General features: G+C 38.0%; 1 protein-coding gene across 3 annotated transcripts in view; it reads left to right on the top strand.

Annotated features, from left to right (window-relative positions):
• The window catches only part of PTPN22 (protein tyrosine phosphatase non-receptor type 22), a 56,694-nt gene that overhangs the window by 9,518 nt on the left and 20,722 nt on the right, over positions 1 to 26,454 (top strand). For 2 of the 3 annotated variants that reach the window (XM_044238946.1, XM_044238945.1), the window contains exons 2-11: positions 5,238 to 5,346; positions 5,465 to 5,541; positions 5,700 to 5,795; positions 6,206 to 6,244; positions 8,398 to 8,469; positions 8,590 to 8,649; positions 9,254 to 9,396; positions 9,940 to 10,006; positions 10,866 to 10,943; positions 13,604 to 13,690. In XM_044238946.1, coding sequence (XP_044094881.1) covers positions 5,238 to 5,346; positions 5,465 to 5,541; positions 5,700 to 5,795; positions 6,206 to 6,244; positions 8,398 to 8,469; positions 8,590 to 8,649; positions 9,254 to 9,396; positions 9,940 to 10,006; positions 10,866 to 10,943; positions 13,604 to 13,690 — 828 coding nt within the window. The remainder of the gene's footprint in view (positions 1 to 5,237; positions 5,347 to 5,464; positions 5,542 to 5,699; positions 5,796 to 6,205; positions 6,245 to 8,397; positions 8,470 to 8,589; positions 8,650 to 9,253; positions 9,397 to 9,939; positions 10,007 to 10,865; positions 10,944 to 13,603; positions 13,691 to 26,454) is intronic. The other variant, XM_044238947.1, reaches the window with a different exon arrangement.

Here is a 26,454-nt window from a genome sequence, read left to right as displayed (position 1 = left end):
AGTTGAACTTCTTGGTTTGCTCACCCCATTTTGGGCTCTTGCTTACTCACCTACTCACTTACCTGACTATTGGACTGAAAGCTAATTCTCATTTGTTTGGCCGGCTAGTTGGAGCCAGATTGGAGGACTGGAATAGATCATACTGACTTGTAGTTGTAGGCATTAAAGGACTGACTACCTTAAGAAGCTCCGGAAACAGCCTGACCTGATCTCCCTCTCTCATCTAGCACGGGGGTGGGGGTGGGGCAAATTTGATTTCTCCCACTCCTAAATGTAACTTATGCAAGGTCTTCTGTACAATGATGTAGTTCTCCAAGGCAAAGATATTATGGTCTTGGGCTTTCTTTTTCTTTCTATCCTCTTTTGGGAGTGACCTTAATCCATTTATGAGTAATTAACTTACTAGTCAATGAGAAGAACATGCTGATGACTGTCCTGATTTCTATTTTTATGGCCAGACCTGTCTTGAAAGGAAAAGGATAGGATAGACCATAAACCAAATGCAGGTACTATTATTAGCATATCAAGAATACACCGAATCTGGTTTGTCATACATTCCAACTGATCGGGGCCAGGAGGGATGCTGGCCCTTTTTCTTATTCCCTTAGCAATTTTGCCTCTGATTTCTCTCATTCGTGCCCCCTCTAGTGAACGTGCATCCTCATACCTTGTGCTTGTCTGAGAAATACCTTCCCCCTTTGACCTATCCTTATTCCCTCAACCCCCAACTCACTGCCATGGCTCTGATTTCTCTTTTAGGCACTTTTGCTGTCTAGTCTCAAAGCTCCTTCTTTTCTGTGAGGTGTATCCATGATTCTGTCCTAATTCTGCTCTGTTTTGTTCTCTCTTGGGGTGTTGGAGCCTGCAGGTCTGGTAGGGACAGAAGGGGATTTAAAAAAAAAAAAAAGGCCTTCACAGTGATCTGAGCTCATGGTAAGATATCTAAAAACAAAACAAAAACCTTTCACACTTCCCAAATGAACAATTGCATAGGCATTTCCTATGTGATGTTTTGCTAAAAGTACATCACCCTGGTCATCCAGCAGGATGACTCCAGGAGGAGGAAGGAGTAGGGGAGAAAAAGCCATCCTGTTCCACTGTGGAAGGGGGCAGTCGAGGCTGCTAAACAAGCACAGGTTTACAAGCACACGTGTGCATACACACACACACACACACACACACACACAATCTTTATCTGTGACACTTTACCAAATTAATAGAGGTGTATCTTACAAAAAGGGTTTTTTGCCTATAGCATTCTCAGAAAGCACTGGACAAGCAAGCAAAGCAAAACATACAAGTAGAAACAGTGTAACAAGGAGTATGCACCAGGCTCCTTTCTAGAGATTTTTAAGAGGAACAGTTCTGGGACTTGACAGCTTTTCAGCAGCCCTGGAATGAATGGCAACATAAAAAGTGATCATTCCAAAGGTTCATAAGAGTGGAGACAGCTGAAAAACCAGTGTAACTTGAGTGGAACTCTTTAATAGTCTCCCATGTGCCTGTGGCATGTCCTTAGTTAAACTCTCAAACTAGCCCACTTGCATCCCTCTTGTGATGAAAATAGACTGCATTGTTACCAGTTCAGCATCTCTCCCCCTAAATCTAATCCTGAAAATCCACAGCAACTCAAATCATAGTCAGAAACTAGAATTTAAGAAATGACCGTACACCTGCTTTGTAATAGGTCGCCTGTGTCTGATCTACCTCTAGAAACAGAAAAAATGGTCATTAGAAGAACACGCTGGTCTTTGTGGTCCAGCAACTAAGAAGGTACTGGCTATCTGTCCCCTTTGTCACCCTCAGTTGGAAAAGGCTTACATTCCTATACTCTGAGGTGGTATAATAATTTAGCGATTATGTATTATTTGGAAAGTGTCCATTTAATTAAATTCTAGATATTTGGAATTCTTGGTGTTAAGAACTCCCAGCTAACAAACATCTCATGACCCCAGCTTTTCATCAAATTATCCAGAGCTGATCTTGAAATCTAACGATGGATTGGGATGATTTATTGGAGGAAATCTCTATTTTCTACGACCTTTTTAAATCTCTCTGTCATCATACCTTGGTTTTAGGCTCTCCCTTCCTCACCCATTTTTTTTTAAAGATTTTATTTATTTATTTGACAGAGGGAGAGAGACAGCAAGAGAGGAAACACAAGCAGGGGGAGTGGGTGAGAGAGAAGCAGGCCTCCTGCTGAGTGGGAGCCCAATGCGGGGCTCAATCCCAGAACCCTGGGATCATGACCCAAACTGAAGGCAGATGTTTAATGACTGAGCCACCCAGGCGCCCCACCCATGTTTTTTAAATGAGGTAATTATAAATGTCCTTAAGTAAATTCCTACAGTTAGACACACATACTAATTATGTGAAAACACTGTATGAAGTATAGCAACTAAGCAACAATAGGTAACACCCCCTTTTTTATTTTTTCTTGTTGCCAGTTGCTCAAAGAAAGTTCTTTCTCTATTTCCTTATTTTTCTTTATCATTTTACCCCCTGGAACAAAATAGATCATAAACTTTGCTGAGAAATGCAAAAGCAGTACCAGATATACATTTATGAGAAAGAAAAGGAAAGTTGTTATCTTAAAGTAATGATACTACATATAACAGGTAATAACATCAATTTGTATAATCTTCTTTTTTTTTTTTCTTTTTAGAGAGAGAAAGGGTGGTTTCACATGCAGAGCAAAGAGGAACAGAAGGGGAGGGAGAGAGAAAATTTTAAGAAGGCTCCCCACAGAACCCGACACGGGGCTTGATCTCATGACTCTGAGATCATAACCAGAGCCGAAATCAGGAGTTGAATGCTTAACTGACTGAGCTGCCCAGGTGCCCTTCAATTTGTATAATCTTAAAAGAAACTAGAAGTCAATCTTTTTTTTTTAAGAAAATATTTCTTGTTTTAGTAGATAATCTTAAATACATTTTTTCTAATATTCTTAAATATATTTTTCTGGTTAAGTGTTCCCATAGACTGAAAGCAAGCCTGTTAAATTGGCTAAACAAGGATATGGGTAGACAGTGAGATCATTGCAGGGAAATGCATGTAATCAGAGAGCTAGGATCCCTCAGAACCACAGCCTAGGTCCGGGTTAGGAATTTTTGGTACCTGGGGCACCTGGCTGGCTCAGTCAGGGCAACATGCAACTCTTGGTCTTGGGGTTGTGAGTTTGAGCCCCACACTGGGAGTAGAGTTTACTCAAAAATTTAAAAATAATCTTTAAAATTTTCATTAAAAGATTTTTAGTTACCTGAAGTCATTTGTTTATTCTTATTCTCTGCATTTATCTATTCCTGCATTTATTAAACATTTATGGGGCACATATTATGTCTCCTGGGAAGTCAGTCTTAAGACACCTTACAATGGTAGGGCGGTGGGAAATACGGGAAAATTTGCTCGGGGTCCAACTGGGAAGAATCTCAAGTACTTGGCTAAACAGTCTGGGCTCTTTCCCAGTAGCAAGGGGGATTCATTGAAGTTGTCTTGGGCATGAGAGAGATAAGGAAAGCAATTTTTTATTAAGACTAATTTGGCATGATTGTCCCTTAATGACTTTTAATGAGGAAAGAGAAAAGTGTGAAGGTGAGTTAAGAAGCCACTGGACTGGTTCAAGTTTTAAGGTAGAGGGTCTGAACGAATGGACCTGTGGTAGACACAGGAAGGAAGGTCGACACAAGATACTGCATGGGAAGAATCAGTTGACCTTGCTGACCCAGTTAGAGGTGGGAATTGTCAGGAGCGGGAAACCCCAAGTAACTCGGTTTCCAGTCTGTAGTTGCCCGGGATAAAAGTAATGCCAGTGTCATTGACACTGGGAACGATGCTCATTTTAGTTTGAAGTGTGTGGAGTCTGAGACTCTAATAAGATGCAGAAGCGGAAAGGTCTAGGACATGGCCAGGAATTTAGGACTAGAACTTGGTAATCGAATCTCTGTATAGAAATTTGAGAGTTCTCCCATTGGGGTTGGAACTATAATTGATTTAAATCAGGTAAATGAATTTTAAACCCTCCCATTGGTAGGCCTTTTCTAAGAGGATGTGGTGTCCCCGAGTGAGAAGGTAGAGAAGAAGGAGGACAACCAAGATAATGTACACTAGTAAGGGCCAAGGGAGGAGGAGATCTCAAAAAGGAAGTTAAAGAAATGAAGACTGAGTGGATCCTGAGGAATTGGACCTATAGGAAGTAGTTAATGCTCTTCACGTGATTGAGGCACCATTAAATAGTGGGTAGATACTGAAAATTATTTTCCATAGTTCAGTTCAACAAATATGTGTCAGCTATCACAGATGTTTCCCCCTTTTCTTTCTCAGATTGAGTAAGGCTTCACAAAGGTCAGTTCTATTAAAATCGGTTTCTTTCTTTCTTTCTTTTTTTTTTTTTTTTAAAGATTTTACTTATTTATTTGACAGACAGAGATCACAAGTAGGCAGAGAGGCAGGCAGAGAGAGAGGAGGAAGCAGGCTCCCTGCTGAGCAGAGAGCCCGATGCGGGCCTCGATCCCAGGACCCTGGGATCATGACCTGAGCCGAAAGCAGAGGCTTTAACCCACTGAGCCACCCAGGTGCCCCTAAAATTGGTTTCTTTAAATGATAAGGAAGTTCAACAACGTCTAGGACCAGGTTGTTTCCTAAGGAGCTAAAGAGGGACAATGATTTTCTCTGACATGAAATTCTGGTCTATAGTAGAATATTGGAAAATGGGAATAATTTCATGGAGTTACTTCACCATCTTGAGAAATCTTGTTGAATCATATTATGCCAGTCCCAGCCTGGTCCAGATCACATTCTACCAACAGAATTTGATACCATTTAAACATTGCTTGGTTGAGGGGTAGGCTTGCCAGAGATATTTTATTTGGCTTAAGTTCCATTTCTACTTAAAATAGTCCTGTAGTAGCTATAAAGAAAGTAAGCTTCTAGTAGCTGATGTTTGTGTGGAACATATAGTTTGTTTTCAAAAAGACATTGGCTTTTAAAATATTTGCTAGTTTCACCTCTAGATTTTAGTTATTTGTGGCTCAGCTGCTGTAAGTGTGATCTTTTCACTTCTCCAAATTGAAGTCTGCTGGCCTTATGCTCTGGGGCTCTGTCCTGAACTGGAGGTACTTCTAGAAGAGGTTACCAGTTGCAAAAGTGGACTATTTGGGCAGAAGAGAAGGAAAGCTATCTAGAGATATCTTCTTCCCTCTGTACCCTAGGAGGATTTAACTTTTGGAATTTTATTACAGAAGCTGAAAAGGCAATCCACCAAGTACAAGGCAGACAAAACCTATCCCACCACTGTGGCTGAGATGTCCACGAATATCAAGAAAAACAGATATAAAGATATCTTGCCCTGTAAGTTTTGTTTCTCCCTATAAAAATCATCTGCTATTCACAGTACTAGATCCTGACTTAGAGTAAGCCCTCTGACTAAGCCCTTTTAGTTATCCTGGCTCTGTCTTTTGTATTATAGATGATCACAGCCGAGTAGAGCTGTCCCTGATAACCTCAGATGAAGATTCCGACTACATCAATGCCAACTTCATTAAGGTACACCCTGCATTCATAGTTCTCTAGTACCTAAACAAGGGGTTGAGGTACTAGACCATATTTCTCTAGGTACCTAAAAAAAAAGGTGGAGAGGATACTAGACAAGAAGAAGAAGATACTATTTGTAGTCATCCTATATAATTTCTGTTCCCCTTTAGGGAGTTTATGGACCCAAGGGTTATATTGCCACCCAGGGACCCTTGTCTACAACTCTCCTGGACTTCTGGAGGATGGTCTGGGAATACAGCGTCCTGGTAAGGACAGAGTTGTTTCTGTTACTCCCTTCCATAGTTGTTAGAGATGGAGGGGGGCAAGGTGCTAGGATACGGGACTGAGGTTTCCTCTGCATTAGAATTGGTGCCTTTTGGGGCCAAGTCGCTAGAATTTCAGGGTTCAGGCACATTTTTGTTAAAATCACAATGTCACCTGTATTCAAGGAAATGAAAGTCCATATCTTGACAGGTCATTTGTTAAGAATTTACTGATTTGAATAGGAAAAGGGGAAGTAAGGACAGAAAGAAGGGCAGGAGTGACATTTTATCATTTACCAAGATTTCTTTTGGGGGGTTAAAAAACAAAACAGGAAAAAAACGATAATCCTGGAACCCATGTGTTAACTGCTCTTTCTAACCACATCAATGCTCTATCAATTTCATTCCCCCAGGTCATTGTTATGGCATGCATGGAGTTTGAGATGGGGAAGGTGAGTTGCTTTCTGGTGGACCTAAAGATAAAGGAAAGAGAAGGGGGAAGTTGGTCGCAGAACTTTCCTTAATTGTGCCTACTTAAAAATTATCCTCATCTTATTAACTGCCAGTTTGAGAACACCAAGTGACTCCCTTTTCACACCTAAGAACCCCTTTTGTCCACTTTCCCAGTAGACTCTCTATTTTAAAATAAAGATAAGATATGCTTTTTTTAAAAAAAGATTTTATTTATTTATTTGACAGAGAGAGAGAGATCAGAAGTAGGCAGAGAGGCGGCCAGAGAGAGGCAGGGGGAAGCAGGCTCCCCACTGAACAGAGAGCTGATGCGGGGCTCGATCCCAGGACTCTGACATCATGACCTGAGCCGAAGGCAGAGGCTTAACCCACTGAGCCACCCAGGCACCCCAAAATAAGATGTGCTTTTAAAGTAACCATTTTCCTACTTTTATTAATAAATCAGGCACCTTTAAGTGGCAGTCAGCCCTTCTAACCCCATGTTGTCTAACATGACACCCACTGGCCACATGTGACTATCGAGCCCTTGAAACATGGCTAGTTTCAGGGAACTCAATTTTATTTCTTTTTATTTTAGTGAGTTTAAGTTTAAAAACTCGGTTTTCCAATTCAGTGTCTGGAACAACTTGGGTATGTGAATCTTTTTCAACCATACACTTGATAAGCTCTATATGGAAATAAAATGTTCCCGATGGTAATTTAAGATATTGATATGTGCTGTCAATATAAAATACACACTGGGTTTGAAGACTGAGACAAATGTCAAATATTGAATATTTTCTATTGATTACTTTTTTTAATATACTGGCTAAGATGGATTATTAAAATTAATCTCTTTTTTTTTTTTTTCAATTTTGAATGTGACTATTAGAAAACTTAAAACTGCCTGGGTAGCTCACATTATGTTTCTGTTGAATAGCACTCTTCTTACCTCCTGTTGATATTCATAATTCCAGTTAAAACCAAGCCTTCAGGGGTGCCTGCGTGGCTCAGTTGGTTAACCATCTGCCTTTGGCTCAGGTCACCATCTCAGGGTTCTGGAATCAAGCCCCTGCAGAGTTCAGTTGGGCTCCCTGCTTACTGGGGAGTCTGCTTGTCCCTCTCCCTCTGCCTCTCCCCATTTCCTCCTTGTACCCTCTCTCAAATAAATAAAATCTTTTTTTTTAAAGATTTTATTTATTTATTTGATAGACAGAGATCACAAGTAGGCAGAGAGGCAGGCAGAGAGAGAGGAGGAAGCAGGCTCCCCGCTGAGCAGAGAGCCCGATGTGGGGCTCGATCCCAGGACCCCGGGATCATGACCTGAGCCGAAGGCAGAGGCTTTAACCCACTGAGCCACCCAGGCACCTCTCAAATAAATAAAATCTTTAACAAAAGAAGAAGCTTTCACTTGGCTTGTACAGCTTTGCTTTAGAAGACATGATCTCTGTTAATCCCTTTGAAATACAGTAGTCACCCTTATTCATGTGGGATATACTCAAGACGCCTGGAGTGGATGCCTGACATGAGGATAATTCCAAACTCTATATGCACTATGTTTTTTTCTATGCATACATGCCTATGGTAAAGTTTAATTTGGGAATAGGCACAGAAGGAGTTAACAACAACAATACTAAAATAGAACAATTATAACAATATGGTATAAGTTAGGTGAATGTGATCTCTTTCTTCCTCAAAATATTTTATTCTACTGTACGCACCCTTCTCATGATGATGTCTACATGATGAGATGAAGTGAGGGGAATGACGTAAGTGTTGCCACATAGGGTTAGGCTACTACTGATCTTCCAACAATACATCCTGAACTATAGGTAACTGAAAGACCATGGTTGACCATGGGTAACTAAAACCATGGAAAATAAAGCTGTGGGTAAGGTGGGACTACTGTACTGAAAAGGTCAGATCCCTATTTCTACTTCTTCAGACTTCTAGGAAGTCTGAAATTGATATATCCTTTAGTGTTTTTCCCATCCTTGAAGATTCCAGACCATGACATTGGGGATGGTCCTAACCTATGTTAAAGGACACAGAGCTGAATTTGTAAATTTGCTTCTGAATGAGGAAGTGGATTTTGTTACCCAGAAGAGACTAGAATATCTGGAGGGGAGTCATGACATTTTGCTTTGTGCAACAGAAAAAGTGTGAGCGCTACTGGACTGAGCCAGGAGAGCTACCGCGGCAAGTTGGCCCTTTCTCCATATCCTGTGTGAGTACGATGCCTGTTTCCATTATGGCTGAGCAGATGCTCCATCCAGAGTCTACTTTATAGAGACTAGTTTTTGAACATTAGTCTTTGAAATAACTAATATTTGAATTTACTTCTTAGGAAGCTGAAAATAGAAAATCCAATTACATAATCAGGACTCTAAAAGCCAAGTTCAATAGTGTAAGTATAGACCTTGAGTGGTAACCTCAAGAGCCCACGGCGGCAAATACATATGTATGTCACTTGGGCTGGCCACAAGACAGCAGGAGTGGTGGGGCTCTTGAGGTTCTTGATAAATCTTCATTTGCAAAAGAGACCTTTGATGTAATCCCTACTCCCCAATCTATTACACACCATGGCACGCTTATAAAATGATAATATTTGTAGGATGAATAGAGGCTATGCGGTGAATAGAGGCTGGGAACCACCTTGAGAGCTCATGTTGCCCAGTCTCTCTATGGCAAAGGCGTTTACTATATCAGCATGACTGTGACCCACTTGAACCGGTGAAGCACACCAGTTGGCAAGCTCTGGTTTGGACTATCTTAATATCTACCTCCTCTTGTGAGTGGGGCGGATAGAGACAGACCAATAGTCAGTTACCTGAAATCACTTTTAATTGTTCTCAGAAGGCACGTGGTCCTAGAGCCTATAGAGAAGAAAGCAGCATAAATCGCCAACAGGACAGAGATGCTACTTAGGAAGTCAGAATAATCTTGTGGTAGAATGAGGTGGGGTCCTGACACTGAACTCTCTTTTTATTCTGGCTACTTCTTTTTTATAGGAAACTCGAACTATCTACCAGTTTCATTACAAGAATTGGCCAGACCATGATGTGCCTTCATCCATAGACCCTATTCTTGAGCTCATCTGGGATGTACGTTCTTACCAAGAGGATGTCAGTGTTCCCATATGCATTCACTGCAGGTAAGATGCTGGTCTATGAATCTTCCACCCCAAACAAACCAAATGTCACAGTGTGGCCAGGACTCCTGCTATACCTGAAGGAAGACAGACTCTGTTGGAATTCAAGGTGGTACAAGCATGTAGGATGTAGGCTCCTGATCCTAGTCTCATTTTTTCCAGTTGATGAGAAAGAAACAGAGCTTAGAAATGAGAGTGATTGAAAGGGCAAGGTCCATAGCAAAACCAAATCATAATAAATTCAACCAAATCACAATAAATTCAAATAAATTTAAATAATTCAATTAATTAAATTAATATTTTCTGACAATTTACTTGGGAACAGTGCAGATCTAGAGACTCTTGTTGAGAAGTCACTGAGGATCTGTCCTGAGGTTCATGTGGGCATATGGCAACTGACAAACATGCTCTGGGAATAGGGGGGTGCTTTGGAACATTTCATTGCCTCTAGGTTTCTTCTTCCCCAATCTGCTTGTGACATTTCCCAGCTACTGTCAGTGACCCACCCTCTGCAACTGTATGTGCTCCTGTGATCTTTCATTTCAGTGCCGGCTGTGGAAGGACTGGTGTTATCTGTGCTATTGATTATACCTGGATGTTGCTAAAAGATGGGGTGAGTTTCTCTCTGCAGGCACTTCCTGTCTACTTAACCTGCTACTTTCAGACCTAGGAATTGTTTGATTCTTCCAAACATCTATCTCCATGACTCATATTTTCTAGAATATTCACTGTAGACCCACTTTGTCAGATGCTTAAATTGGGCCCTAGGTTGGTGGTTCTCAAAGTTGGTTCCCAGGCAAGCAGCATTGGCATCCCCTGAGAACTTGTTAGAAATGCAAAACCGTGGGCAGGGCCTTGGATGGATTGAAGCAGAAACTATGGGGTGGGGGTGGGGGGACCAGCTAGCTCTCCTGGTGCTTCTAAGGCATGCTGTAGTTTGAGCATCACTGCCCTAAATTCCCTTCCTTTATCCAAACTACTTTAGTAGATGGGCTCTATCTATCACAAATTTTGTGTTCCAATCTCTAAGTCATTTAAAAAAGTCTAATAGGAAGTGGGAACTTTGAAACACGGGCTTGAAATCTATCTGCCAATTTCTTTTATTCCATAAAATTCTCAAGCTTCCTCATCTGAACCTTCTCCCTCATTGTATTATTAACTTCAGACATTTGATCACCCCATGCGAAATCATGCCCGAGAGTTTCTTCAGTCTTTTCTGGGGAAAATACCAGGCTCTAAATCATGACTCAAGTGATGAGAAACCTCATTCATTTTAAAAATGCATTCTTTTTTTGGATATTATCTTCTGTTAGGAGAGCAGATATCATGGGAGTGACAAGACCAGTCTTGTCAATAATAGTAATGATTTATTAAATATTAAATAATATTAAATATTAAATAAATAAAATAATAATTTATTAACAAAGTAGAGGAACAAAGGAGTAAGATTTTTTTTCCCTTTTATTTGATAGATACTTCCAGAGAACTTCAGTATTTTTAGTTTGATCCAGGAAATGCGAACACAAAGACCTTCATTTGTTCAAACTCAGGTATGCAACTACGGTGAATAGATCATAACATGTGTCTCAGTCTTGCTATATCTCTCTGTTCAATAGTAAGGCAACCCAAAACAGCTGACTGCCTAGCTATACTACCAATTTCCTCTTAGGAGCACTAGCCCATTTGCATTTCCTCGAACTCTGAATAGATAATTTTTTTCCCTGTATCCCTTGCCTTGGGTCAAATTCCTCTCATTCCTTGTATTTTACTGTCTATGCAGAAAATATTAAGAAACTATTGTAATATTTGTTATAAAGGATGTTTGATTTAAAAGCTGTTATAAAAGCTGTTTGATTTATTAGGAAGAAAGAGTTAGGTCAGGTTAACTTGAAGTTTTGTAGCAGTAATTCACTTCTGAAACTGTAGAAAAATCAGAGATTTGTTATTTCTTTTTTTAAAAGACTTATTTATTTATTTGACAGACAGAGATCACAAGTAGGCAGAGAGGCAGGCAAAGAGAGAGGGGGAGGCAGGCTCCCTGCTGAACAGAGAACCGGAGTGGGGTTGGATCCCAGGACCCTGGAATCATGACCTTAGCCGAAGGCAGAGGCTTTAACCCACTCAGCCACCCAGGCGCCCCAGAGATTTGTTATTTCTGCTTCAGGAAGTGGTAACAGAATCCCGAGAGTGCAGTCAGTCTGTATACTCATTTTTTGACTTGAAGAAAATTAAAAATAAAAACAACCATACTCCTGTCACCTAGAGAGAGCCACAATTACTATTGTTTTGTAGTCTCTCCTGATCCTTATTGTATGCATACTTTAAAAACCATGATTATAACCATACTATAATAAGGTTACATATCTACCACAACATTTTCATCTACCCCAAAGTGCCCACCCTCGTTCACTCTGTTAGGAATGCTCTTCTCCTGCTTTGTTCTCTCCTCTCCCACTCAAGTTCCACCTTCTCGATGAAACACTTCAGGACAGAACTCTCACCCTCTACAATATTAATTTCACCCAGATTTCTACACCAATAATTTTACCCACCTTTCTAAAAAAATGGTCTCCATCTTTAAGATGGAGTTTAGCTTTCACCCATTCATTCATTCACCAAGCATTTGTTGATAGACGTAACAGACGTTTTTACATAAATTTGTTAGAACTACCTTCTACTGCTTAAGTGGTAAGACCCTGAAGTGTTAAAAGCACTTACAAATGAACTTGCACATAGATTTGGAAGTAAAATAACTGACAGTGGCAGTTTAGATATTTTCATCTGACATTTGTGAATTGAGGGGAAAAAATGAAGAGCTATTGTAATATAAGCGTTCTGTTTGGCCCACGTAGGTTTTCCACTAATAGCTAGTGGAAAAAAAATTTTTTTTCATGTGTCGACTGTAGGTGTTTTCTATATTCAACCTGAAGGAAAAAGTTTCTGTGAAGTAAAAGCGTTGGCTGGATTAGTTGCACCAGACTTAAAAGCAGGTCGATCCATATAAATGTCTAAAGACCCCAGGAAGTATGCAACCTAGTTGTCTAATATTACATTGTAGTATGAATCAGTCAATAAAACCCTACTTCATTTCAGAGAAAGTCCATTTCCGGCCTCCTCGTAAAGGTCGGAAGACAGAGGAAACGATTTCTGGTTAGCTTTCATAATCAACATTATCAACAACTAGCTGAACAAATCCCTTACCAGTTGTCGCTGCTTTTTCTGACACCACTCTCACCAGGAAATAGCACTGTAACCAGCTGATCACTTCCTGTCTGACTTTCCTTTTCTTAAAAAAATGGGAGAATGTACCAACAGCTGTGTGGGGTGATGCAGATTCTGTATGGTTCTCCTGCTAAAATTATAACTGGCAAAAGTTGTGCTTTATTTGTATTGTGTGAAGTGCCAGGGAAACCCCATTGAGGCTCTTTCTTTGGAGATGAAAAGTAGCTCCAAAATCAAGTGCTAGAGGAGGTCACATGGCAGAACCCCACCCCCACCTGCACGGACACTTTAAGTGTGGTGGTGTCATTTCTCAACAGTGAAATCCTTTCACAGGTACAAATTTCCAGACTGCCTTGGGTGATCTACTTATTTTTGGTGTCTTTGCTAGGAGGGCATGTCAGCAGCTTGATCTAGGTATATTAAACTAAGAGTCAGAAGACGCGGGTTCGAATCCAAGCCTGGAAATCATTCTGAACAACCTTGTACGAAGTGTAAACAGGGATAATAGCCTACCTGCGTCAGAGATAAATTGTCAGGGTCAAGTGAAGAATATAACTGAAGCTCTGTATCTACCCCTTGACCACAATCTACCTCCCTTTTCCCAGAAAAGTTGAAGGTGCCTGACCAAAAATGCATCCAGAATCAGATAAAACGTTGAAAATGTGAGCCGGGAAAACGAAATTGGAGGGATGATGGTGCGGAGGAATATAAGTGAGAAAGTGGGGTTGGAACATAAAATATGGGGAAGGCCCTTATATATTTAAAGGTAGAAGATCAAATATTTAGCTATTTCTAGTAGGCTGCACGTGCTTTGCAATCCAAAATGGGCTTCGCAAACGTAAGGGCATTACAATGAAACTATGGTTGATGGTCTTTTCAGGTCTGCTGTACTAGGGTTTGACTGATGTTCACACTCCTGAACTCTGGTTCTGTGGTTCACCAAGTTTCTTGTTTGTTTTCATTTATTTCGGTTTGTGATGCTCTTCAGGAACAGTATGAACTGGTCTACAAGGCTGTATTAGAACTATTTAAGAGACAGATGGAAGTTATTAGGGATCAACACTCAGGAACAGAGGTAAACATTAAACTTGACATTTTGTCTTTTTTTTTTTTCGTGTTTTATTTTGGTCACGGGATCACAGATCAATTATAGGACTAATGATTTATTGCCAAAACTGAATTGGAGTGTCAGGGGCACATGGGGTTATACTGAAAATCTCCTGTGGAGAAGGACTGATTAATTGAAGTACTTCAACTCAGAAAATGAATCTTTTGGTTAACCTATTGTATACAATTTTCAGCTAAATTTAGAAACAATAGGAGTGAGTGACAGGGCAAGTGTCTATTCTGTTCCCAGGTCTAATAGCTATGTGGTGAGTTAAAAGTGAGAGTGGTGGTTACAAAGTGAAATCATAGTTGAAAACTGATATAATTTTTCAGGTTTCTTTAGCCTCATTTTGATTGCATATGTCTCATCAAATTTTGGGAATATTTTAGAATATACAGAGGAATTTTTAGCTGAGGGTCTTCAGTATAAAAATGATTATGATTTAACCAAATTCCAATTAAGAGATATTGAGTATTCTAGGATATGCTATTTTGATCGCATCACAAAAATTGATAAATCAAATACTAACTGTGAAGTCACAAAGTATTGGGTTATGAACAAACTTTAAGAAAATAAGATTACTGATTTACCTTTGAAGGGTGTGTTTTGTAACATATTCTTATTAATTTAATTTTTAATATCACATTTTGGATTCTTAATCTGAAAATATTCACTGAGGACCTTCTACCCAGTGTTAGGATACTGGGTAGTATCTACTAATACTACTAATACTAATATTACCTAGTATTAGGAATACAAAATTATACAAGACATGATTCTGATCATAACTCTTGTCAGTCAAATGTTGAATCATGGGGAAGGAAAGCCAGAAAAACTGTTGAGGTTTGAAATGGACTAAGCAATCCTCATCAGTGTCACCTTCAAGGGAAAACAATATGGTAGAAGGACATGGAAATAAGAGTATAGTTTTGTCAGAAATTGTTATTTATATCCTATTTATATATGTTTTATTAGCCAGTATTCCCATACCAAGGTTAAATGATAAAGGTGATTTTGGACAACCAAATTTTAATGGGGAAGATTCTCATGTTTCACTACCAAGTGTGCTGCTGCTGACTTGTTTGGAGATATTTGTTTGTTTGTTTACATCTCTAAATCCCCACCATCTATTTTGCCTCTTCCTCCACCTACCTCCCTCTGGCAACCACCAGTTTGTTCTCTATTGTTAAGAGTCTGTTTTCTTTGCGGGGTGTCTGGGTAGTTCAGTCAGTTATGTGTCCAACTCTTGATCTTAGCTCAGGTCTTGATCTCAAGGTTGTGAGTTCAAGCCCCATGTTGGGCTCCATGCCTGGAGCCTATTAAAAAAAAAAAAAAGAGTCTTTTGTTTGTTAATTTTGCTTTTCAGATTCCCCAAATGAGTGGGAGCATTTGGTATTTACCTTCCCTTATTTGACTTATTTCACTTAGCATATTACCCTCTAGGTCCATCCATGTTGTCACAAAATGGCAAGATTTCACTCGTTTTTCTGACTGAGTAATATTCCATTTTATAAATATACCATCTTTATCCATCTAGGGATGGACACTTGAGCTGCTTCCATAGTTTGGTTACTGTAAATAATGCTACAATAAACATAGGGGTGCATATGTCTCTTGAAACTAGTGTTTTCGTATTTTTTGGGTAAATACACAGTAGTGTGATTACTGGATCAAGTGGTAGTCTTATTTTTAATTTTTAAAGGAACCTCCATACTGTTTTCCATAGTGACTGCACCAATTTACATTCTCACCAACAGTGCACGAGGGTTCCTTTTTCTTTACTTCCTCTAACACTTGTTTCTTGTGCTTTTTATTTTAGCCATTCCGACAGGTGTAGAGTGATATCTCATTGTGGTTTTGATTTTCATTTCCCTGATGACTAGTGATGTTGAGCATCTTTTCATGTGCCTGTAGACCATCTGCCTGTCTTCTTTAGAAAAATATTTATTCATGCCCTCTGCCCATTTTTTAATAAGATTTTTTTTTTGTTTTGAGTTATACAAGTTCTTTATATATTTTGGATATTAACTCCTTATGGATATATCATTTACAAACATCTTCTTCCACTCATTAGGTTATCTTTTTGTTTTCTTAATTATTTCCTTTGTTGTGCAGAAGTTTTTATTTTGATATAGTCTCCATAGTTTATTTTTGCTTTTGTTTCCTTTGCCTGAGGAGACATATCCATAAATACGTTGCTAAGGCCAATGGCCAAGAGATCATTATAAGAAATTACCTATGTTTTCTTTTAGGAATTTGACAGTTTTAGGTCTCACATTTAGGTCTTTAATCCATTTTGAGTTTATTTTTGTGTACAGTATAAGAGAGTTGTCAAGTTTAATTCTTTTGCATGTAGCTGTCCAGTTTTCTCAACACCATTTGCTGAAAACACTGTCATTTCCACATTGTATATTCTTTTTTAAAGGTTATTTATTTATTTATTTGAGAGACAGAGTGAGAGAGAGTGAGAGAGAGGGCACAAGCAGGGGGAGAGGCAGAGAGAGAAGCAGACTCCCTGCTGAGCAGGGAGCCCAACTGCTCAGCAGTTAAATCTCAGGATGCCAAGATCATGACCTGAGCCAAAGGCAGCACTCAAAAACTAAGCCACTTAAGGGCCCATCCCATTGCATATTCTTACCCCTTTGTCATGGATTAATTGATCATATAAATGTCGGTCTCTTTTTGGTCTCTTTATCTGTTCATTGATCTATGTGTCTATTTTTGTGTCAGTGCCATACTGTTTTGACGACTTTAGCTTTGAAATATAGCTTGAAATCTGGGATTGTGATACATCTAGCTTTGTTTTCTTTCTCAAGATTGGACTTTGAGGGGCACCTGGGTGGCTCATTTGTTAGGCGTCTGCCTTCAGCTCAGGTCATGATCCCAGGGTCCTGGGATCAAGCCCCACATCAGGCTCCCTGCTCAGTGGGAAGCCTGCTTCTTCCTTTCCCACTCCCCCTGCTTGTGTTCCCTCTCTCACTCACTGTATCTCTCTCTGTCAAATAATAAAAAAAAAAAATTGGACTTTGACTCTTTGAGGTCTTTTGTAGTTCTATACAAATTTTAAGTTTATTTGTTCTAGCTCTGTGAAAAATGCTCTTGGTATTTTAACATGGATTGCATTGAATCTGTAAATTGCTTTGGGTTGTATGAACATTTTAAGAATATTAGTTCTTCTAATTCATGAGCATGGTATATCTTTCCATTCATTTTGTCATCTTCAATTTCTTACTCAATGTCTTTCACCTTTTTGGTTAAATTATTCCTAGGTATCTTTTTCTTTTTGGTGCAATTATAAATTGGACTATTGTTTTTCAATTGTTTAAAGAGAGTATTCATTGATTTCTATTTTATTAGGAAAATTTTAGAGAAAGAATGTTGAATTATGTCAATTGCATATTTCGCCTTAAGGGAGTGATCACCTGGATTTCTCCTTTGATGTATTAATATAGTCACACCATTGGATTTGTTAATGTCAAACTGTCCCTGTATTTTAGAATTAACCCTTTTTGAACAAAAAATATTCTTTTGATATGTCACTGGAGTATGTGTGCTGATATTTTATTTAGATTTCAGGAAATGCCAATACTCAAATTTAGTCCAGTAGCAGTGTCATGGCTCCTGCTGGGTTGTTTGGAGTGGGCCCTTAGTAAGTAAATGGGAACACAAGAACACAGTTCAAACTCTCACAGAAAGAATTGGTTACAGTTAAATAAAGAGGACTTCTGTTTCTGGAAAAGATCAAGTAGACACACTTTTCCGTGTGTGTGTGTGTGTGTGTGTGTGTGTGTGTTTTTCTGGTTGAACTAAGTGCATCCAGAAACTATATATATATAATTGGCATTATATTTAAAAAACAACTATAAGAAGGCTCTGAGAGATAGAAAGAAGACAGTCCAGTGAAGGACCTTGAGACCCAAGGAAAGACATTACGCTAAGTTCCAGTTTTCTTTTGACTCATATATCCCAGACTTGAAACTGAAGAAGTCAACAACCTGGAAATGCCAGTGATACAGACAAAAAAGCCCCAACAAAAGCCTGCTCTGTCTAGCCAAAGGACCAAAAAAGAGGCAGTCCAGCAAGACACAAAACTTTTAGATAATCATCACTCTACTTTAGTCAACACCATCGAAAATAGTGGTTCCCTAACCCATGCATGTCACTAAAGACTGAGTAGGGTCCTAGATTCCCACCTTTCTAACACTGTATTAGAATGTTGGAGTGATGTCAGAGAAGGTTAGGTAAAGAGGTAGGACTTTCATCCTCAATGGCCTGAAATGAGGGTTTCCTGCAGTGTCATTGGAGGCTGCATGGGGAACCTAAGCTTCTACTGGACACTAACATGGTACCCTAATGCCTCCCCACTGAAGTAGTGTCAGAAGAAGCCTAGTAGAGAATTAGGACTTCCACCATCATCGAGCAGTGATAAGGCCTCCACTTACCACAGTGTCAGTAGAGACCACATGGGGAGTGTCTTCCATGATGTCTCCCCTTGGCTGTCAACAAAGGCTCGGTGAGGAAACTGGTGGAGTTAGAATATACTTGGCAGTAAAAAGGCAGCACCTTCCCTTTCCTCTGTAGAATGTAGTTAAAAATTTAAAAACCTAGCTAAAACAGAAGGTTTAACTAAGATCTAGAGCCTCATAACAATACAAAAATATCTAGGTTTTAATTGAAAATCACTCATCATACCAAGAACCAGGAAGATCTCAAACCAAATGAGTAAGACCATCAATAGAGGACAAGGTAAAGATGTTAGAATTATCTGACCAAGTTTTAAAAGTAGCCACAATAAAAATGCTTCAATGAGCAATTACAAACATGCTTTAAATTTTTTTTTTTTTAAAACGAAAAGGTTGGGATACCTGGGTGGCTCAGTAGGTTAAGCCTCTGCCCTCAGCTCAGGTCATGATCTCAGGGTCCCGGGATCGAGCCCCACATAGGGCTCTCTGCTCAGTAGGGAGCCTGCTTCCCCCTCTCCTCTGCCTGCTGCTCTGCCTACTTGTCATCTCTCTCCATGAAATAAATAAAATCTTTTAAAAAAAAGATTAAAAAATGGAAAGGCTCAGCAATAAATATAAAAAGATTCAGCAAAAAATCTAGAAGATATAAAAAAGAACCAAATGGCAATTTTAGAATTAAAAAACATAGTAACTGAAACAAAATAGCTTAGTAGATGAGCTCAACATCAGAATTCAGGATACACACAGAAAAAAAGAACCAATAAGATAAAAGATAGAACAATAGGAATTACCCAATCTAAACATCAAAAATAAAATAGACTGGAAAAAAAGAACAAACAGAGTCGTAGGAAACCTAAGAGACTGCAAGAAAATAACTAGCATTTGTGTCAGTAAAGTCCAAGAAGGAGAGGAGAAAAAAAACATGGGGTTAAAAAAGTACTTCAAGGCTCATTATAATTAAACTTCTGAAAATTAAAGACAAAAGTTCTAGAAAATAGCCATGGAAAAATGATCTTACTAGTAGGGAGAAAACAATTAGAATGATAGCAAATTTGTCATCAAAAACCATGGGAGCCAGAAGAAAGTAAAACAATATGTCTTAATGCTGAAAAAAAGTAACTGACAACCCAGAATCCCATACCCAGTGAAAATATCCTTCAGGAATGAAGAAGAAATAAAGACATTCTTGGATGAAAAACAAACAGACAAAAAACTAAGAAAATTAGTTTGGTAGACCCATCTTTTAAAAAATGACAAAGAAACTTTTCTAAGCAGAAAGGAAGGGATGAAAGGGAGAACATGATAAGGAAAACCATGGGTAAATGTAATAGGCTTTCTTTTTCTTTTTCTTCTTCTTCTTCTTCTTTTTTTTTAGATATTTATTTATTTATTTATTTGACAGAGAGAGAGAGAGAGATATTACAAGTAGGCAGAGAGACAGGAAGAGAGAGACGGAGAAGCAGGCTCCCCGCTGAGCAGAGAGCCCGATTCGGGACCTGATCCCAGGACTCTGGGATCATGACCTGAGCTGAAGGCAGAGGCTTTAATCCACTGAGCCACCCAGGCGCCCAGCTTTCTTTTTCTTTTTGAATTTTCTAAATTGTTTGATGATTGAAGCAAAAATTATGCAGTCTGATGTAGTTCTAAATGTATTAGGGGAAATATTTAAGACAATTATATTATAAACAGGGAAGGGTTAGGAAACGTAAAGGGAGAAGTTTCTGTACTTGAACTAGTGAAGTGATAACACCTGTGGACTGTGATAGGTTATGTATATATAATGTAATACCTAAAGCCACAAAACAAGCTACAAAAGCTATACAAGGGTGTACCTTAAAAACCTCTATAGATAAATCAAAATGAAATTCTAAAAATGCAGGAGAAAGAAAAGAGAAGTGAAAAACAGAACAGAAAACAAAAAACAAAATGGCACAGTTAAGCCCTAACATAACAATAATTACATTAAATGTAAATGGTATAAATATACCAATTAAAAGACAGATTGGCAGAGTATATTTAAAACTATATGCTATATGGGATATAGCATATATATATATGCTGTCTATAAGAAATATACTTTAAATATATAGGTTGGTTTAAAGTAAAGATGGGGAAAAAGATATATTACATATTCATATAAACATGAATAAGGGAGCAAAAATACTGATTCAAAGGGGCCCATGTACTCTGATGTTTATAGTAGCATATATATATATATAATATGCCACAAAACAATCTCAAACATTAAAAAAAAAGATCTGAAATCATACAGAATGTATGCACTGACCACAATGAAGTCAAACTAGAAGTCAGTAACAGAAACATAACAGGAAAAGATCCAAATACTTGGAAACTAAACTATATTCTTCTAAATAATCCATTGAGTGAAAGAGGAAGTTTCATGGGAATTTTTTGAAAAACCACACATTGAACTGAATACAAGTGAAAATATAACACATTGATATATATATATGTGTGTGTGTGTATATATATATATTTAGTATTATTTATGTATTTTACATTATACATGTATATGTATATTATATATAGTATATATTATATATTATTATTATATATACTATATATATATTATTATATATATATATATATACTAAATACACACACACACACACACTGGGCATTCTTTTTGATGGTTACTAACCATGGGAGGTTGGGGTACCAGGTGGTGGGTATTATAGAGGGCACGGATTGCATGGAGCACTGGGTGTGGTGAAAAAATAATGAATACTATTATGCTGAAAATAAATAAATTTTAAAAAAAAGAATGCTCAGTGTGTGTGTGTGTGTGTGTGTGTGTATTTTTTTTAGTCAACCATCAAAAAGAATGAAATCTTGCCATTTGCAACAGTGTGGACTGAGCTTGAGTGTACTATGCTAAGCAAAACAAGTCAATCCGAGAAAAACAAATACCATGTGATTTCATTCATATGTAGGATTTAAGACACAAAACAGATGAATGTAGGAGAAGGGCAAAAAGAGAGGGAAATAAGCCATGAAGGACTCTTAACCATAGATAACAACCTGAGGGTTGATGGAGGTGGGATAAATGGGTGATGGGTATTTAGGAAATTTTTGAAAAACCACACATTGAACTGAATACAAATGAAAATACAACACAGCGACATTTGTGGAACAAAGCTACAGCAGTTTTGAGAGGAAGGTTTATAGCTCTCTAAATACAAACATTTGAAAACAGTAAAAGTCTCAAAATTAACATTGGAGCTCCCACTTTAAGAGAGGGAAAGAGCAAAATAAACTCAAGGAAAAGAGAAGGAAAGAAATAATGAGCAGAAATCAATGAAACTGAAAACAGAAAAACAGTGAAAAAAAAAAGAGCCAAAATAATCAATAAAGTTGACAAAACTTCTATGAAAACTGCTGAGGAGAAAAGATAGAAATGACCGATATCAGGAGTGAAATGGGAGAGCCCTAGAGTCTCTGTAGATATCAAAAGGATAATAAAGGAATATAGTATGAACTGGACACATCTACACTTGACAACTTAGACAAAATGGATTGCTTCCTCATAAAACACAAACTGCCACAGCTTACTCAACATGAAAGAGATCATTTGAATAGCCCCATAACAGTCAAGGAAATGGAACTTATAATTTTAAAACTCCCAAAAAAGAAGTCTCCAGGCCCACGTAATTTGAGTATTCTAGTCAAATATTTAGAGAAGAATTACCATGAATTTTACACAATCTATACCAGAAAATAGGAGGAGGAAATACTTCCCCCATTCATATTTTCTGTTACAGTCAAATATATCATTGTATCTCAGTGGAAGAAATTACCACCTTACCCATGTTTAAGTGTACGATGCAGTGGCAGTGAGTACCTTCGCTATGTGCATGACCATTGCTACTATTTATTTCTAGAAGTTTTTCACCATCCTAAACCGAAACTCTCCATGCTTCCTACAACAGCCCCTAGCAATTTCTATTCTACTTTTTGTCTTTATAAAATGGCTTATTATAGGTACATCATAAAAGTGGAATCATGTATTTATCTTTTGCATCTGGCTTATTTCATGTGGCACGTTTTTAAGATTCATCTATTTTTTTAGTATGCATTTAGGAATTTCATTCCTTTTTATGGTTGTATTATATTCATTGTGTATATATCCCACATTTTGCTTATTCATTCATTCACCAATTGACACTTGAATTGTTTCCACCTTTTGGTTACTGTGAATAACGCTGCTATAAAAATTAGTGTGCAGGGGCACCTGGGTGACTCAGTTGGTTAAGTGTCCGCCTTTAGCTCAGGTCATGATCCCAAGGTCCTGGGATGGAGTCCTGCATTGGGCTCCCTGCTCAGTGGGGAGTCTGCTTCTCTCCCTGCTTGCGTGCTCTCTCTATCAAATAAATAAATAAAATCTTTTTAAAAAATGGTGTACCAATATTTGTTGAAGTCCCTACTTCAAATTCTTTGGGATATATACCCAGAAGAATCCAGAATTTCTGGATCATACAGTAATTCTAGGTTTAGTTTTTAAAGGTACTGCCATACTGTTTTTTACAGTGGCTACAAAATTTTACATCCCCACTAGCAATTCATAAGAGTTTCAATTTTTCCACATCCATGCCACCACTTGGCATTTCCTGGTTTTTGCTTTTTGCTTTGTTTTTAAGATAAGAGCCATCCTAATGGGTGTGAAGTGGTATTTCATGGTTTTGATGTGCATTTCCCTAATGAATGGTTGATGTTGAGCATCATATTTTTGTGTGCTTATTGGTCATTTGCATATCTTTTTCAGACAAATATATATCCAACTCCTTTGCCTACTTTTTTTTTTTTTCAAAATTTCTAAGTTGTAGTAAAATAGGGGCACCTGGATGGCTCAGTCAGTTGAGCATTGACTCTCGGTTTTAGCTCAGGTCATGATCTTGGGGTTGTGGGATCAAGTCCCATAGGGCTTATGCTCAGCACAGAGTCTGCTTGGGATTCATTCTCTTTTCCTCTCCCTCTGCTCCTATCCCCTTTGCACATGTGAACGTGCACTCTCTCTCTCCCTAAAATAAAAAGTTTTTAAAAAACTGTGGTAAGATACACGTAAATTTAACCACCTTAACTAATTCTATGTGTATAGTTCAATGATACTATGAACATTAATACTGCGCAATTATCACCACCATCCATTTCCAGAATTATTTTTACTGGAAAAACTGAGACTTTATACCTTTTAGAGTTTCCCATTCCTTTCTCTCCTTCCCCCATCTTTGGCAACCACTGTGCTACCATCAGTATCTATGAATTTGAGTATGCTAGTTATCTCGTATCAGTGGGATCACATGATATTTGTCCTTTAGTGTCTGTCTTATTTCACTTAGCATAATGTCCTCAAGGTTCACCAATGTCTTAATGTATCAGAATTTCCTTCCTTTTTAAGGCTAAATAATATTCCATCATATGCCACATTTTGTTCCTCTATTCATCCATATTCATCCAAGTAAACCAATAGGTGGTTTACTTCCACCTTTTGGCTATTATGAATAATACTGCTAAGAACATGAGTGTGTAAATATCTTTTTGTGTTCCTGTTTTCAGTTCTTTGGGGTATATATGCAGAAGTGGTAATGCTGGGTCATATGATGATTCTTTTTTCTTTTCTTTCTTTCTTTCTTTTTTTTAAGTATTTATTAAAGTAACCTCTACACTCCACCTGGGGCTTGAACTCCTGACCCTGAGATCAAGAGTCACATGCTATTCTGATCAAGCCAGCCAGGTGCTCCTCACATGATAATTCTATGTTTAATTTTTTGAGGCACTGCCACTGTTTTTTACAGCAGCTGCCCCATTTTACATCCCCACTAGCAATGTACAAGGTTCCAATTTCTCCATATCCTCAGCAACACTTTTTATTTTCTATGTTTGTTTACTGGTTTATGGTAACCATCCAATGGGTATAATATCTCACTGTGGTTCTGGTTTGTGTTTTCCTTTTTTTTTTTTTTTTAAAAAGATTTGGTTTGTGTTTTCCTGATTAGTGATGTTGAGTATTTTTCATGTGCTCATTGGCTGTTGTTTATAATCTCTGGAAAGTGTTTATATAAGTCCTTAGCCCATTTTTGCATTGGGTTTTGTTGTTGTTGTTGAGTCTTAGGAGTTCTCTGTATATTCTGAATTGTTGTTTTTATCATAAATTTTGTCAAATGATTTTCTTCCCTAAAGGGAGTTTTCCCCTTTATTTTATCAATGTGGTGCATTATATTGATTGATTTTTGTATGTTGAACAATCCTTGCATTCTGGGAATAAATCCCCCTTTGTCATGGTATATAATCCTTTTAATATGATGCTGAATTCAGTATGATACTGAATCTTTAATATTTCCTTCCTTCTTCCTTCTTCTTTTACTGATTCAATATGATACTGAATATTAGTATTTTGTTGAGGACTTTGCATCAATAATCATAAGTGATATAGATCTATAGTCTTCTTTTTCTTGTAGTATCTTTGTGTGGCCTTGGTATCAGGGCAATGCTGGTGTCACAGTATGACTTAGTGAGTATCCTCTCCTACTTAATTTTTTGGGAGAGTTTGTGGAAGACTGGCATTATTTCTTCATTAAAGGTTTGGTGGAATTCACTAATGAAACCATCTGGTCCTGGCTTTTCTTTGTCAGAAGGTCTTTTGATTACTGACTCAGTCTACTTACTAGTTGTAGGTCTATTCAGATTTTCTATTTCTTCCTGAGTCAGTTTTGATTGATCATGTGTTTCTAGGAATTTGTCCATTTCATCTAGGTTGTACAATTTGTTGGCGTGCAGTTGATCACATAAAAAGTCTTCTAATACTTTTTATTTCTGTAAAATTGGTAGTAATGTACCCATTTTTATTTCTGTAATTTGAGATTTTGGTAATTTGAGTCTTCTCTCTTTTTTCCTTAGTCAATCTAATTAAGGTTTGTCACTTCTATTGATCTCTTCTAGGGATCAACTTTTGGTTTTATTGATTTTCTCCATTGTTTTCTTAGTCTCTACTTCATTTATGTCTGCTCTAATCTTTAATATTTCCTTCCTTCTGCTAGTCTTTCGTTTAGTTTGTTTATTTTTTCCTAGTTTAAAGTTAAGTTATTGATTTGAGATCTTTCTTCCTTTTTAAAAAATTTAAATTCAATTAATTAATTAACTCAATCAATTAACATATAGTGTATCACCCAAAATCTTTCTTTTTAAGAGTAGGCATCTGTAGCTATAAATTCCCTCTGAATATCACTTTCACTATATCTCATACATTTTGGTATGCTGTGATTTTGTTCACTTTTAAATATTTTCTAATTTCTGTTGTGATTTCTTCTCTGACCCATTAGTCGTTTAATTTGCACACTTTTGTGAATTTTCTAGTTTTCCTTTTGTTATTAATTTTTAGTCTCAATTTGTTATAATTGGAAAAGATAGTTTGTATAACTCTAATCTTTTAAAATTTATTAAGACTTGTTTTGTGGGGACGCCTGGGTGGCTCAGTTGGTTAAGCGGCTGCCTTCGGCTCAGGTAGTGATCCCAGCGTCCTGGGATCGAGTCCCGCATCGGGCTCCTTGCTTGACAGGGAGCCTGCTTCTCCCTCTGCCTCTGCCTGCCACTCTGTCTGCCTGTGCTTGCTCTCGCTTCTCTCTCTATGACAAATAAATAAATAAAATCTTTAAAAAAAAAAAAAAAGACTTGTTTTGTGGCCTACCATGTGGTCTATCCTGGACAATATTCCACACAAGTTTGAGAAGAATGTGTATGTCATAATGTGGAGTGTCCTGTATGTGCTGTTAGATTTAATTGGTTTATGGTGTTGTTCATGTCTGTCATCTATTTCCTTACTGATCTTCTATCTGATCTATCCATTATTGAAAGTGGGGTATTCATGTCTCTTATCAGTTTACCAGACTCGCTGTAACAAATATCACAAACTCAGGAGGACTTAAAACAAATGTATTTTCAGGGCCTCTGAATGGCTCAGTCAATTAAGCATCTGCCTTTGGCTCAGGTCATGATCCAAGGGTCCTGGGATAGACTCCCTCATCAGATTCCCTGTTCAGTGAGGAGCTTGGTGCTCTTTCTCCCAGTCCCCCTGCTTTGCACTTCCACATTCTTAAGAAGTAAATAAGAAAATAAGAAAAAAAAATCTTAAATTTTAAATTCAGCACACCGCATACAACTGATACTTCTTTTAAAATATTTTATTTTCTCATAGTTCTGGAGGTAGGAAGTCCAAAATCAACATGTCAGCAAGGCCATGTTTTCTCTCATAGC

Source organism: Neovison vison, chromosome 2 (assembly GCF_020171115.1).
Source record: "Neovison vison isolate M4711 chromosome 2, ASM_NN_V1, whole genome shotgun sequence".
NCBI lineage: Eukaryota > Metazoa > Chordata > Mammalia > Carnivora > Mustelidae > Neogale > Neogale vison.
This window is presented reverse-complemented; position numbering and strand designations above follow the sequence as displayed.